This window comes from Triplophysa dalaica, chromosome 11 (assembly GCF_015846415.1).
Source record: "Triplophysa dalaica isolate WHDGS20190420 chromosome 11, ASM1584641v1, whole genome shotgun sequence".
Lineage (NCBI taxonomy): Eukaryota > Metazoa > Chordata > Actinopteri > Cypriniformes > Nemacheilidae > Triplophysa > Triplophysa dalaica.
In genome coordinates, this window is record NC_079552.1 from 13,913,483 (window position 1) to 13,930,110 (window position 16,628).

The 16,628-nt window shown below is 37.0% G+C and overlaps 1 protein-coding gene across 2 annotated transcripts; it reads right to left on the bottom strand.

Moving 5' to 3' along the window:
- Positions 1-2,764: 2,764 nt before the first annotated feature.
- adss2 (adenylosuccinate synthase 2) lies at positions 2,765-16,149 on the bottom strand. Of its 2 annotated transcripts, XM_056761019.1 has the most exons (14): positions 15,877-16,149; positions 9,916-10,018; positions 8,163-8,231; positions 8,028-8,078; positions 7,374-7,440; positions 5,599-5,706; positions 5,371-5,452; positions 5,092-5,218; positions 4,610-4,764; positions 4,209-4,333; positions 4,021-4,118; positions 3,699-3,848; positions 3,510-3,603; positions 2,765-3,423 (listed from the first exon to the last, which is right to left on the bottom strand). In XM_056761019.1, exons 1-13 carry the CDS (start codon positions 16,066-16,068, stop codon positions 3,551-3,553), a joined length of 1,380 nt encoding a protein of 459 aa, XP_056616997.1. In that variant the 5' UTR covers positions 16,069-16,149; the 3' UTR covers positions 2,765-3,423; positions 3,510-3,550. The 2 variants fall into 2 exon arrangements, with proteins under 2 accessions (XP_056616997.1, XP_056616996.1); XM_056761018.1 differs by having other exon boundaries at positions 2,765-3,603.
- Between the last annotated feature and the right edge of the window lie 479 nt (positions 16,150-16,628).

Below are 16,628 nucleotides of genomic sequence, written 5' to 3' on the forward strand. Positions count from 1 at the left end.
ACTCACCAGACCATCAGGCCAGAATGGAGGTCTTTGTGTGTGAGAGTGTTTGTGCGGGTGCTCATTGAAAACTTCAGAGCTGTGCTTTGTAATGAGTCAGCTGTGACAGGAGTAAGACCTGCAATGACATTTAAACTCATCAGTTACTCTAAATGCCCCTCTCTGTCTCTCTGACTCTCTCTCTCTCTCTCTGTCTAGTTAGTATTTTTGGTAGTATTAAATCATATCAAATAATACAATATTTAAAAACTATAATTTTTGAAATATCTTAGCCACATTGCTGTCATATCGAAATGTTTTGCTCGTACAGTCATGATCTATATGGTAGTTCAATGTTTGGCTGATGAAAGTGTCTGGATATAAATGTACACATATGTGCGATGAAGTAGGAGGTGAGGACTATGGTGAGAATGATAAGATCTCTGCTTCCCTTCTTCATACGAAGTCAGTTCCTTCTTCACTCTTTAAAAACACATTTCTGAACCTGTTTATATTTGTGTGAAATGTTTTACATGTACTGCTTCGATAACCATTGGAATGTCTTCGATGATTTCTATTTAACTGTGTTTTTATTGTCTTGTTCTTGTTTATTTTTTTACATGTTTTGCATTTACAGTACAATTATGCATCATTGTTAAAATGTTCTAATTTATACACTTTTTTTCATGCATCATTTATATGTTAAATCTATACACAATCATGTAATAGTAAAAAGTAATAGTTAAAAACTATCAAAATAAAAATCTATAAAATATGTTTCCCAAAATTGAATGTGTTTATTGTACCGTTTTGTTCACTTGATCGCAAGGAGTGATTCCGATTATTTATACATAGATAAAACTAATTTATTTAAGCATATTACATTCAAAATATTTATTTTATTTTATGGTAGAAACCTTCTTGCTCAATCCGGCAGTTTTAACATTATAAGATGGATGTCGTCTTAACATTTAAATTAGTCCACGAATATAAGTTAATAATAACTAGCAACATAAAAAAATATTATATTATAGCTACTAGATTGTGTTATAAATAACAATGATAATAAAAAACAAAACATTTTCTTTTAATAAGGTTTGTGAATCGTTGTTAGTTGACAATATTTACGCATCAACACGCAAACACCGCGTTGTGTGTTTCTTGAATCTCACACTTTTTTGCACAGTATGATCACGGCTTGTTGCGCTTTTAAAAAGGTAAATGTCTCCCCCTGGTGACAAAAAATTGAACTTCAAATTTGCACCACCAAGTTTTGTACAGATACATGATACTTCGTTTTTCGTTATCAAAATTTAATATCACTAATAACTGAACAAAGACAAGAAAGAAAATATTTCTCACCATGTTCATTTATTAACTTGAGTCTCATGACAGGTGTCTGACATTCATCCGAACGTGTTTTTTAATTACAAGTAACTGACGTCCTGCCATTAATCAACATGCAAACCCACCCCTAAATACCACTGTATACAGTTACAATAAGATCCAGGAAATATGGCTTTGTATTCTGTATATATACACACATGAAAACTCAATCAGCAGCAACACAATACATCATAAAGAACGGAAAAATTCATATTTTGCGCAATCAAACCTTACATATGAGCAAAAATGTAATCTGAATGTTGCAACTGTCCAAGACTATTGTGGTACTCTAATAGCTACTAGGTTTATTTCATTCAGTAGAAGTGTTATGGAAATACATGATAATGGGGTGTAATAGATGTTGCTGAACAAATAAACAGGTTACATCATCGTTGTGAAGAATGAAACAGAAAATTTGAAGCATCACAGCATCGTAAATCAAAAACTGAGCAGGTTTCTGCCAGTTAAAGCAGGTATCATTCTGGGTCATTTACAAAAGCTTTTTACAGCACAGCATTCATTGAACACAGCATCACTGTGGATAACAAACACTTTTGGCAAATGGCAATTGCACGAATGCCCTTTAAAAGTCAAATGTTGAGGTTAATCATTTAATATCATAAAATATAAAGTATTCAAGTTTCATTATCTGTATTGAGAAGGCACACTTTTCCCTAAATTACTTGTTTATTGGAAAGTGCAGTACTAAGAATATGACTAAAATACAACACTGGCACAACCATTCGTGAGGAATAACGAACGATTTAAAAGGGATAGTTCATCCAAAAAGGAAAATGATGTCACCTTTTACCCACGCTCCTATAATTTCACTTCAATTTCATTTTCGGGAAGAATTAAATGTTTGTCAAAGGTGCCCGAGAATTCTTTGTTTTCCTTAATTCTTCAAAATATCTCATTATGTGTTCAACAGAACAAAAAAATACAACATTTTTTCCTACAATGGTAGTGCATGATGTCCCAGATATATTTCATTGGAACAATGAAATTTATATAGGTTTGAAACAACTTGAGGGTGAATAAAAGATAAAAGATTTTTCATTTCTGGATTAACTATCCCTTTAAGATGGTTTCAGAACAATACAGTAGCTTTCTTTAATATTAACACGCAACAGTGGTTCTTACATTCAACTGTTTAGATCATATTTCAAATGTAAGGTTCTGTAAATGTACAGCAGCTGCTACCAAAGATGTGTACAGTGTGTCGTATGTCTCATAATTCATCTGCGTCTATCTATACTTAAACAATCCATTCTGAAAATCAAACATCCCATTATCTCCTCATGTGATTCATTTAAGTTGATGTAATATGCTTGTTGAATGAAATGGTGTAGAGTGAAACAATGAATCTCACCATTCACAAAGAAATCTGAGCAGTGGGTTATTAGGGAACAATAGAAACTTTATCCATACATTCATATAAATGCACAATATTACATTTCTCTATGGAAACATCTTGCATGCTTCCATGTATTGAACAAGTTTATTCATATTAGTATTTATTGTGATTTAAAATCTGAAAATGATTTGATAAACTGCTTTTTTATAAATAAAATAACACTATAGTATTGCATTTAACATCTCATTTAAAATCCCAAAAGCCGAGCTATTAATTTTTATGGTAAAGAAATATTCAAACCCTCTTTTAAAAACCGCTTTTATACATGAACAAATCAATCATACAGTCCATTAAAACAAGGACAAAGTGTAGTACAGTAGTACACATTGCAAAACAGTTGATTCTTGTATGATAAAAGAAAAATATATAACATGTATACGTAATTATTTTACTCAACCCGTTTGAAAAACTGATATCTAACAAAGTTTAACAACAATATACATCATTGCTGACGCCTGACTCTTGTAGCACATATACAGCTTAAAAACTCAAGATGCCCATACTAGAGAAGAAATAATGCAGAACAGATGAGAGACCTTTCAGTGCTGCCAACTAAAAGTATCTAGGCTTTCAAAGAGCTGCGAGATGATATCTGAAGCACACAGAATGATGGAGCATCCAACCTTCTTGCCACAGAGAACCTGTAGTGAGGTGGAAGAAGAGAAATGTGAGGCATCATGTCCCCGGCACACATACTGTAAGGTCCTGATGAATCCAGAGCACCAACCAGAGGGATCAGCCGGTGCTACACGCAGGTCGAGCAGCATCTCAAAAGAGTTGAATCATCGATTCTCTGGACTTCCCAATACCAATCCATTTTACTAAGAGGGGTTAAAGAGGGGAAACATTATTAGGATTCATTTGAATCTGCTTCACATTGATAAGCCTACGAAAGTATGTAAGTCAAAAGGCATACCGGGCACACCCAAGCGTTTCTCTATGTAGAGAACATAATTTCTAGCATTTTCTGGAAGCTCTTCGAAGGTCCGGGCAGCAGATGTGTCCGTATTCCAGCCGGGCAGAGTCTCATATTGGACGTCAACCTTTTGTAAAACCTCTTGGTTTGCTGCGAACAAGTACGATATTGTTCAACAACAGTATTTTGCATTGATCCTTCAGCCGTTCTTGATGCTGATATCGATGATATCCATTGCATTGTAACATTCTGTTGCCGTTTATGTAACTTAAAAGTATCTAGTGGCATCTATTGGTGAGGTTCTAATCTAGGAGCTTCTTACCTGGAAAATGTGGGATGGGTTCACCATCTACTTTATATTCCACACCAACTTTGATCTCTTGAAGCGTGTCCAAGATGTCTAGTTTGGTAAGAGCTAAACTAAAGAGAAAACAGAGAAAGAAATGAAAACGAATGTGGAAGAACAACATTTTTGTAGCACAACAAACAGAGAAAAAGCTGAACACTCACGCTGTAAAGCCATTAATCATGTGGGCATATTTGACAAGCACCAGATCCAACCAACCGCATCTCCTTTTGCGACCTGTGGTCACGCCCACTTCCTTGCCTCTTGTCTGCAAAAGCTCTCCAACATCCTGCACACAGGAGTAGAATAAAGTCAATAAACTTCTCTTCAATTTCTGATGTAATGCGTTTAAAAACTGTCAACAAAAATGATCTACTGTGTTGATAAAATGCACAATCTCAAAACTTTTGTGTTGCTTAACACTATTTTCCCACTAGATGGAGACATTCATAGCATTTACTATAGAATACATTAATTATCACTGTGATGCAAAGGCCCCAAATTTTCACAATATAACAAAGTGTGGAAACAAAACAGAAATTAGGAAGTTATGCGATCGTCTTACATTGCTCTGTTCTGTTGGGAAAGCACCGATCCCGACTCTTGTGGTATAGGCCTTGACAACGCCATATACCTCACCAACGTTCCAGGGGGGCATGCCCAGACCCGTACACACCCCTCCGACCGTGCAGTTTGAGGAGGTTACGAAAGGATACGTCCCTGTAACAAGAGCATCACATCTGTCGTGAAGCTGAGTTTAACTAGCTTTCCTGTGGCTCAGTGGTTAGAGCATGGCACTAGCAATGCCAAGGTAAAGGGATCGATCCCAGGGGATTACACATAGTCAGAACAAAATGTATAATACAATGCAATGCAAGTCGCTTTGGATAACAGCATCTCCCAAATGCATAAATGTAATGTACTGATATACTGAAGCAGAAGGTTTGCTATGTGTGCACCAGCATGATATCACATATAGCATAATCTTACATTACACATGCTCAGTGGAAAGAACGTGTCATCTATATACGTGTGTACATTACTCACCGAAATCGATGTCTAAAAGGGCAGCATTGGCACCCTCCACAAGAATTTTTTGGGGAGGTCCATGAAGTGCCTTGTACATAAAAAAGACTCCATCTCTCACCATGGGCTTTATCCTATCAACATATGACTAAAAAGAAAAGCAGACATATTTAGAAATCCTTTACTTGCTGTAATTCAAAATATTTCAATATTGACATTTCTCCTCCTTTAATTTCTAACTCTTGACTTTAATCTAACACAAATACAATATAACCCTTCATTTTGCTGATGTGATTTTACCCTGAGTTTCTCCAGCTCTCCATCCACATCAATCTCAAGTGAGGGATACATAGACTTATACTGTGAGGCCAAGTTTTTAAACCTGTGAAAAACGACATATGGAGTTTCGGTTTTTATACGCTAGGTGTAACATGGTCAAGATCAGTTTGAACAGAGAGGAAGGTTCCCTTAAGCCTATTAAATGGGGTATGATGATGAGTAAGGTGGCTGAGGTAAACACACCCTTACCTCTCAGAGAATTCTTGGAAGTCAGCCAGAAGGTCACATATCCTCAGGCCACTGCGAGCAGCTTTTGCAGAGTAAACAGGTCCAATACCCTTTTTAGTTGTTCCTAAACTGGGTGGAGAAGCAGAGACAAGTGTGACACTTGTGACGTGATGTTCGCACACCTTAGAGAGATTAGCTGCTAAAAGAGGAAAAACTTTCCATGCTTGGTTAAAGGGTGTGTGCTAGAACAGAATCGAAAGCAAGTTTCGTTAAAGTTTCATTTTTCATACTTTCATAGATTTGTTGATAAATTAAGCAAGTGTTACACTATAAACCACTATTTACAAGGGCAAGCATTTAATAATCATTTATAAATGCCGATTGTTTCTCGATAAACCTAAAGATGTAGTAATCTGTAATTTTATTTTTAAACAGGATGGTGATAGAGAGGCAAAAGTTACCCATTGTAGCTTTAAACCTACAGACTAAAAAATTTCACGAACAAGGCTAAAGGTCGGCCCCAGATCAAAATAAATGTCTGAGGTGTCTTAACAGCACTGACTTAACTGGCACTGACAAATCATCAAACCAAAAATTATGCAGACACCTTTAACATTTCCACATCATCACAGTTTATTTATGACCACAGTTTAATATGACAAGAACTCAGAGTTAAACTGTGTCAGAACAAATTTATCTTGATAATGTCAGATAACTTTGATAGAAAGGTGTGTAATGGATAAGGTTGAATAGCTATCAGCTGATAAATTGAAGTACACGATTAGATAATACCAATTTAGGGCAAACAATTACCAAGCAATGTTTTATTTTGTTCAGTCTGTGGTTTAATAGGTTGCATTAACAATTAAAGACACACTATTAAACTTTTGCTCACGTCTCCCCCATGTGGTTGATAAGCGCAATTGTCTGTTACCAGTGTTGTAAATAATGTCGCTGTATAAGCTTCCCCATTATCAGCACAATACATTTGAATTTGTTGACTAAACTGATGAAACCGGCGAATGCAAAGATTTTGTTTGGAAACCATATGGCACTCTTCCGCAGGCAGGCGATGGGCGGGGTTGTGTGTACCGACATGAACACAGATCTTACAGAGTGTGGTTGTAGCCACTTTCAGGCTGCACAGGTAGAAGTTAAGAGTTGTTCTCCCACTGAAATTATTAAAAAAAAAAAAATCTAAAATTTACAAAGTGTTGCTTTAAACAAAAAAAAAACACTGGGCAGGTCAAAGTGTCTGAATTATTTGGTCACAAATTTTTATCCATTTTATGCTGTATGAAGAATTGTTGGGTATAATAAATCACTGTTGAATTTGACTGAAATTGACTTAAATTTGCTATCGTAACTTACATAAATGAACTACAGTGTCCTACACCCATTAAAAATATATGATGTCTGAATAATCTTTGGTTTGACTGTATCTTAAAATATACCAGTGCCATTGTTTTGTCTCAAGATGCACAAGGGTAATATTTTTTATCTAAGGCATTTTTATAAAAGCAACTTAAATCTCCTAATTTAACTAAAACACAGTGTTGGCTTAACATTAGCAGTGTCTGTATAACTGGGCCAGAAATATTGCTAGAAACATTTCTCTCTCCATCTGAAACATCTTAAGTGTCTAAATCCAAAGCATCGATAAAACTGTGGTCTGTCTGTGGCCTGTTCCTAAAAAGAGGTAAGAAAACCCCTCCACCTTTATGTTTGTTAAACAGTACAGACGTTAAAAGATGTGTCTGTGTTGATCTTTGCGTGTGCATAAAACAAGATTTTACTTTTTGCCAGCTTGCTGTTCTCTCTCCTGTTCTTGGACTCCATCCACAGCTTGATGGAAATCAAACACTAGGGACAGGAGAGTGTATACATTACAAGAAAGAGCACTAATGTACTGGAACTCATCTCTCTGTGCTCTAAACCCAACAGGCCTAAACAGGTGACCAGGACAACGCTTGTTGTACCTACAGTTAAACACAGTGGCTATTCACTATTGTGACCCCTGCTGAGAATCTAGAATTACAACAACAGACTAAACCAAACTCATAATTGTTATTCTTAACATAAAGCACTAATAGGCTGTTTAAAAAGCTTAAATAGGACTTTTGATTATGTCCATGTTTAAAAGCGAGTTCTGGCTCATTTAATCCCAATAAAAATATAGAATGTCTTTAGAAAATCTAGATTTGTTTAAAGTTAGGTTAAAACTGCATCAAATTCTGCCTTCCATGCAAATGTTTTCAATTAGTACACTTGGTAAAATATACAATTGCATCTTAACCATATGTTCGAAAAAATTATAAATTGAACTCAATTTCAAATGTTGTTATTTTCATTGCTGCTTTGTTGCGCAGCTATGATTGAAGATTGATTAAATGAGGATGGGGTATTTCCTCAAAAGCAGGATTTAAAATTTCATAGAGCCTTTAACCTACCAATGTGTGCCCGGTCGGAGATGATCAGCCGCTTCTCCCATCCCTCCAGACCTGAGTACAGAAGAACTGTTAGACACATATCAATCCTCAATCTCTACATACAGCCCGAGGGCTTTAACAGGCAAACAGACGAACCTTTTCCTCTGCACATATTCTTCTCTGCCTCCTCAAACAGGCCTGGCAGATGAATGACTACACCGTTGCCTGCGATCACACAGAGAACTGTCACTCATCACATCCCATTAAAATTTAATATGAAGACGTTAAGAAGCAACAGTTGTTTCTCACAGGTGTTGTAAAAGTGTTACATTATTTATCTAATATTTAGTTGGCTATATCCTGAGACCAAGTGAAGCCAACACGGAAGTAACTTACACTGCATTTCATCGACTGGCTCCAAAAGAGAGCAGAAATTAATGGAGCCCAATGTTAAAATGCACAAATTTATAGCAAAAAAACATTTTGCCTTTCATGACAACTGTGAGGGGGTGAATTTTTTTAACTCATCCGTTTAACTTATATTAAAGGAGTCATTCACCAAAAGTATGTGTTTTTCTTTGTCTTTTGTGTGTTTTAAGTTGCCCATGCATGTATTAGACACGTGAAATTGTAAATTCTAAAACCACCCAAAACTACACGCAAGTAATGTGGGCGGTCTTGTAAATCTCATTGTATTGTTGTGGGCGTAGTCTAATGTTCAGAATATTCGAAGAGGCGTTACATTTCCGTGCAGTATTCGACCAATCACTACGCACTAGTGACCTGGCCAATCAAAGCACACGTCGCTTTTTTGTAAAATATCAGCGCTTTTCAGGGAGGCGGAGCAAAGAGGAGATACAAACATGCACGGTATGTGGAAAATACAGCGTTTTTTAACCTTAAATTATGAATACACATCGTATTACATCGTAACCAAACAATAATATTCGTTTTAGCCAAGTCAAATGACCCCTTTGAGCCTTTAAATTCTGCATAATTAAGGGAGTGACCACTTGAGTGACAAGTGTGTAGTAGAGTAGGCGGGGCGAGACCGTGGTTCGAGACCGGTGAGTAATTCTGAATGAGCGCCAGCTGTGTGCACACCGGGCTCGAATCACGTAGGAGATTGGGAGCATATAAAAGAAACGAGCGACCGGACCGTCGAAGAGAGAGGACCGGGCCCAAACATGTTTTACGTTTGTATTTATATTTGTATTTATATAATTTTGCCGGCGGTCGTCCGTGAGGGGCCGCCGGCTGTTATTATTTATATTAAAACTTTATTTAAATGTCTGCCGGTTCCCGCCTCCTTCCTTCCTTTTATTGAACCTTATTTCATCAACCAGGCGCCTCAGCTCCGACCACGTCCCACCTCTTTGCCCATTTTCGATTATCCGGGAGTGACGCGCATTGACGCGCTGCTAAGATGGCGACCGGCGGCTTTTTTAAGCCTCCCACTTTAGGCTTAAAAAAGATCCTCAGAAACCTAAGGGTGACGTCACGGACACTACGTCCATATTTTATACAGTCCATGCCTGTAACCTTGAATATTCAACCATACAGTAAATTTATTCAGCAAACTCATTTCTAATACGATAAAGAATGTAATTAGTAAAAATGAAAAATAGGCCAGCACATTGTTTCTGACATCTACACCGCATACAATCTCTATATTGCTGCAATATTCATTAAATTGGCAGAACACAGTCAGGTCCATTAGCAAAATTGGATCTTTGCAAATAAACCGCATAGATTGCACTTTACATTATTAGTCTCGTGCTGGACAGCATCCAGACACTGTTAGTGCACTGTATCCGTAAGGTGTGGCATCCTCAAAACTCACCAACACACAAGTTCATATAGCATATAGAGTATATTAGACAAATGCATCATGACTGCACATACTCACCGATAAAGGCGGTGACATTGGGGTTGATAATCCCACTGGGTAGAAGATGAAAATTATATTCAACTGAATCAACCACAACTGTGTGTCCTGCATTGTTGCCACCCTATAGGGAGAGAAACAACAAGACTAGTGAAACCATCAGACCTTGAGAAGAAGTCATACAAATCAGACAGTAAATGAATAGTGTATGCCGTTGAAAGGGTTTGCAGCTTTGCTGTACGGTCTTTATTGCAAGAAGCATTTACATCAACCTCTATTGAATGATAAAGACGTGCTTGAACATGTGACTGAGATAGAAAACTCCAAATACAGTATGTAAAGCACATACTAAAGCACTGATTCATTTATGTTTGCCTTTAAAGTGAGAACCACCCTGTCTTTAGCCTAAAGCTTAAGTTGCTTTGGATAAAAGTGTTTGCCAGATGCATAAACGTAGATACATTACGCAGGGGATGTTAACCATGAAGTTCATTCTTTTCCTTATTGAAATCGAAATCGAAATCCACAAACCGTGTCCAACTATGACTATTGACCAAAAAATTTGTTACATCACTTCTCAAATCATGAATTTTCCCTAAAACATACTGAGCTGGAAAACAGCAGCCTTTTATTAACTTATATATGGCTCGGTTTTAATTGAAACTTAATGTAATGAAAAAGTTAATATGTTAATCTTTACACAGAGACAGTTCCATTGGTTGGAAGTCTATTTATTCTTTTGAAAAATTACAAAGAACACAAACTGCATTTTTGTTGTCATGTGACCTCAGAGCAGTTAAACACACAACACACGTGAAACTCTAGCCTCTGCCATCATTAAAAATCATCAGGTTGGAGTCCTCACATGGGTCAGCTTTCAACATAGCCTCGTTCAGCTCTGACCTCACAGCACATCTGAGGCACTTCTCAAGGTGTGCTTAATAAATCTGTCTTTACTCCAGCAAGGAACAGGCTTCAGCTATTTCTGGATAGGTCTCCTTTGACCAATTAAGTGCTATGTGTATGTGAATGCCTTTCCTTTTCAGATCCATTTACGATGTTCCCATACCTACGGCGAACACAAGCGTTGCGGGAGGCACTCGAGCATTACTATTATGGCATCCGATTACAAGGTTCTTTTGAGTCAAAGAGCCCGGCCTGGGCGGTCTAAACACAGATTGAAATAAATGAACACACTGGCTTTTGCTATATGAAACTTGAAAAGCGTGAAGGGTTGAGATTCGTTACATATTAAGGTCCACGCATTCTAAATAATTTACATACGTATTTTATTTCATTCAACATCTGTTAAAGTTTTTTTCTATAACAATACATAATGGGATACTGAAAATATAAAGAGCAATCCAACAAATTTCAACAATTGTATCAAGAAATTTGTTTATAAAATAGCTATACAGATGAAAAAAAGGAGTTGATTCAAGAAGCTTGGCTGAATATGAAAGCGATTTCAGAGGCAGATAAAATATTCCAAACCTGGCAGGCTAAATGTGTGATCTGTCCCAGAGGTTGCTTGAGGAGAAAGAAGGACAAAGGCGTACTATACACAGGAATTGATACAACAGTTACTACTTTATCAAGCACAGTGACACTGGGGTTGCTCCATTATGACGCAAATCATAATTATGATTATTTTGGCAAATATTGAGATTACGATCGATCATGTTAAACATGATGACTCACTGACATAACAACATCAAAACAAATACATTTAAAAACATTTTTTTTACATGAATTCCACTGAAAAACAAGTAGAAATTATTAGAAAAGGAGCTGCAGAATGGGATATCTTGAAAAAGTAGTTTCACTTTGATTATTCTGTTTTTAAGACACAATTGACGATAACGAATAATTATGACTAATTAAACAAACACATATTGCTCACCAAGCAATATTTTTTTCTATTGGTTAAAAGTATCTGTTTCACCTGTGGTGGGAATGTAATGTTATGATGTTCAGGTTGTTTTGTTACTTTTTCAGAAATAGAACACAAAGTGTGTATATCTAAGAGAGAGAGTTTACAATTATTTTGATATACCTTGGTATTTGATAAATATTTATCTTTGTTATTTGCTTGCTAGTGCTAGCCATACAAAATTTCATGGAAGACATTTAGAGTAATGCACTATAGATGAATGTCATACCATATAAGGCAAAAGTAGAGCCCAGCTGTCCTCGCGGGCTATATCATTTTCGTGATCAGATGGAACGTGTACACGCAACACAATTTTTCTTAATCAGCCGAGTCCACTCATTGACGTACTGCGCACGTACATGTGTCAAACTTGTCTATCCATGATTGAGTATGCTCAAGAAGCTTTGCGGACGCATTTGTGCACCTGACAGAAGCGGAAAGTCAAGTATACCCGGCCCTTTAGACTGCCACAAAGTGCTTTACAGTAAACATTCATGACCTGTAAACCATTTATGTTTGTTTTACAAATGGATTTTTTGTATTTGTCACCGTGTCACTTATCACGGCCAATAAAAATTAACTTAAAAAACGATTTCTTTTTGTCCAAACAAACTACCTGAACTGTAAAAAGATAAGGGGTAAGCCTCATGTACGAATCCACAAGTTGTTACAAACCTGTATATATTTCATTGTTCTACTGCGCAAAGTTATTTTGGTAACAATTGATACAGCATTTCTGGCCTCTTTTGCACTCTCTTTGTTTGATAAAATTGCAGGTTACTTTTACTTTAGATGGGTTGACACGTAAACAAGTAATATTTGTTTTGCGTGGATTGGATTGCTTCTTTAAATGCCTTAACATGCCAAGTTAACTACCAACTAGCACCACACATGCACTTAATGATAAATAAATTGCTGCACATTACACAATTAAAATACTTAAACACTGTGTGTTGACCCGAAGGATTTGGAAATGTCTGACATGTATGGCTAAAAATAATCTGAGACTCCACCACACATACATTGGAATACTGTATACATTAAGCATAATGAGTGATACTATAAAGTTGTTATTAAAAAAATGAAGCTAAAAAGACACTTCTTTAATATTTCCATCAGTAATATAATACATGTAAATGTGGAACATTTGAGACCATATTAACCTATTTGTAAACTTTATACAAAACGTCAGATTTAAGTGATAGGCAACGTCTCTCCTGAGCAACAGATGGCCTGTCATTTTAGTGCTTAGAGAGTGGCACAGTTTGCTTTGAATGGACTTTTATAGTACACTCCTGAATTTTCAAAGGAACGTCATGTTGTAAATGATGAAAGATTTTTAAATAAATTAAGTTGAACTACAAATTTAACTATAAACTGAACAGCCTGGCGTTCAATCCTAAGGGTTCTAACATATCAAACTGGCGTGACATGGAACAGCACTATGGACCTTTTTCCATTCCATCTGCCCGTAAGGAAAACCAATCAGACTGCTGAGTGCAGCGCTTTTTATAAAAAGCCCACCACTATCTGCTTTCTGTCCTAACCCTTTCTACAACACACACATGACAGTCTGCAGCACAGAGTGGCTTGTTTGAATGCAGTTACAACCTTGGCAGAAGGTTGTAACTTCTTAAAACTTCTTGAAACAGAATCCTTGCAATGTGAACCTGTTATTATCAATACCACGCCTGCATAGTGACACGGGGTGTAAAGCAGCCAGCTTCACTAAACAGTAGCATGACAAAAACATAACCGTTGGTGGAAGTATGACACAAATCATTTGCATTGTCCCTTCATGACTAACCTTACTATTATGTAGTGGAATTATGCATGCCTAAACATGACAGTCTACATTCAATAGAAGAGAAAAACAAGACCAACCCTTCACATTTTCATTAGCTCCTCTCTACAGAATATAACTAATGAATAAAGCATAGAATAACTTTACACCTATCATTTTGAACCCCACTTAGAGAAAGTTAAAATGATGATTGACAGCCAAGCTCTGCAAGTCATATGTAACTGATGCAATAACACCTGTTTCTCTCTGACACGCTATGGGAGATGTGTTGACACATGGTTGGTGGCATACTGTATGTAACCTAAACATTTCCTTGTCGCAATCATGCAAGGGCAGATTAGGTTTACTCTGTTTTAACAATAAATATTCTTTTAGATTTTTAAAACAGGTTAATCATAACAGCATAAATCCACCAAAAAATTGCTCATCTGATTATTTATAGTGAGGAAGCATTATGTCTTTTTAACAGGATTCCCAAACCTTTTGAGGGATATTTTCCATCGATTTCCCAACATTAATCCCAATTTCTTTTTCTAATCATAATTATACAGAGATTGTCTGCAATATATTTTGGATATAATTCTAGACATTACAAGAACAATTTCTTCTATTTTTACAAATGAAGAGATCAATTGCAAAAACAGGTAAATCTGGTTATAAAGTGACAGTTCACCCAAAAATGAAAATTCTGGCATCATTTACTCACCCTCCTGTCATTACAAACCTTTAAGACTTTCTTTCACTGTGCGTGTGTGCCATTGTGTTTGCGTGTGTGCGTCTATGTCAATGTGTGTATGTATGTATGCATATTGTGTGTGTGGAGCATTTGTATGTCTGTCTTTTGTTGTTTTCACATTTTTCTTGTTTTTAAAGGTATATGTTGCTTTTAGTTGTTTTTCTTGTATTCAATGTGTCTCATATGCACAGCTGCTTTGTAACAATGAAAATTGTAAAAAGCGCTATATAAATAAAGTTAAGTTGAGTTTCTTCCGCAAAACACAAAAGAAGATATTTTTAAGTAAGTTGGTAACCCAACTGCACTGGACCCCATTAACTTATTGTATGGACACAAAACCAAGTGAATGGGGTCAAGTAAACGACATTTTTCAAAATATCTTCTTTTGTGTTCTGCGGAAGAAAGTAAGTCAAAGGTTTGATATGACAAGAGGGTGAGTAAATGATGCCGGAATTTTTATTTTATCTGAACCGTCCGTTTAACAATTTCGAGAAATCATGTTTTTATTGTGCATTCAAATGAATATCAATCAAACTGCAATTGAGTTGTTTTATACACACAATACAAAATAAAAACATGGTAACATAATGACAAACATGATATTTGAAATAAAAAATGTGCTTTCAAATCGACTCCAAATAATTTCCATATGTTTGCGAGCCCTGTAAATCCCAATCTATCAGTGTGAACTTCCCAATTCGTTTAACAGAATTATACATTTATAAAAATGTATTATTGAATATGAAACATAGCTGCTGCAAGTAAATGTTCAAACAAAATCACCTTTAGGCATGACAGACTTCAAAGGAGTTCTGTAAACAGTTGACTGACTCTACCTGCAGAAATAAACCTGGGTGTGTGTCTTAAATCAAAACTCAATGTCATCTATTAAGGTTTCAGGGCAACATTTGAACGTCCTGTGCTCGTCATCACGCCAGCTTCAATACAGCAACATAATAGTCAAGGTGACATTAGCAAACAGCCCATATACACCTGCTAGCGACGCCGCTAAACTTCAACACCTCCATTATAATGAAAGGCGATGTCTGCTCTATAATAATATCGACATAAGTCTGTGAATATAATGAAAGTGGAGCGCTGGCGCTGTGGATGTGCTGTAATGTGGGCGGGTCGTCTATTTCCGCTTTAATAAAACAGCAGCTAACCGCTTCTAACAAGCCCTAGCCAGCAAACAAGTGCTAAATGAAATAACACAATACACGAGCGATCACAGTGCGTACTCCATCACAACAGCCTCCGTCGGCTCCTCATTGATCAGATATGAATGTAAAATCCCTGATATGAGAATGTCCCTTTAATGTGTTGTAACAACGATGTAGACATCGCATCAAAACTACACAATACACACAAGTGACCATTCAAGCAGAAATGTTACCGTTAGCTGTCCTTCCAAGGGAAATTCAGGCTAAAGTAATCAGATTTAACACGAAACGTGTTCTCATTAGATACACGTGTTTTCAAGCACATCAAATGGTGCTCATGAACTACCTGACATCTGCAGACTATGTCAGCGTCCTGGGCCAGCAGGTCCACCACCTTCCCTTTCCCTTCATCGCCCCACTGAGCCCCGAGCACCACGGTCACTCTGTTGCCCACATTTGGTGTTGGCACCCGGCTCGTCGTCTCCTCGCCGTGGGATCCTCCTCCGTCCTGCGACTGTACATTCCCGCTGTCTGACATGACCGTGTTCCCCTCAGCTCTATCTGTAGCTCTGTCTGCAACGGTCCTCCAGCGCGCACACCTGAGCGGACGCTGGGGGCGCCCGGGGCGGGGCGGGGCGTCGATTGCGTCACGAGCCGTCTAGCCACACCCCACGACGTATGCGATAATGTGTATTTTTTTAGTGCTCTACGGCCACATTAACAAGCGTTTACAATCTTTATGACATTTTCATCTGTTTGTAAGGTATAATGATCCACTATCTGAATACATGTTTTCTATGAATAGATATTTTTTTGCTAATTTAATTGTACAAATCTAGTAATCTAGTGTTGTATTTTATGTATTATTTGGTTTTGGCATTCACTATTCAAGGCAACAGCTTGGCTCATTGTCTATTCTTTCAAGATTTCCATACGCCTCAAAATGTACAAACTTTTCTTAAAAAAACTTAATATGTCGAGTACACTCCAGATATGTTTCTGCTGCTTGGACTGACTGCTTACTGTTCTCTAACCCCAAATAAATCATTTCTGTTTGTTGGTATTTAATGTGGCAAATGGTCTTGGAAAACAGCGACA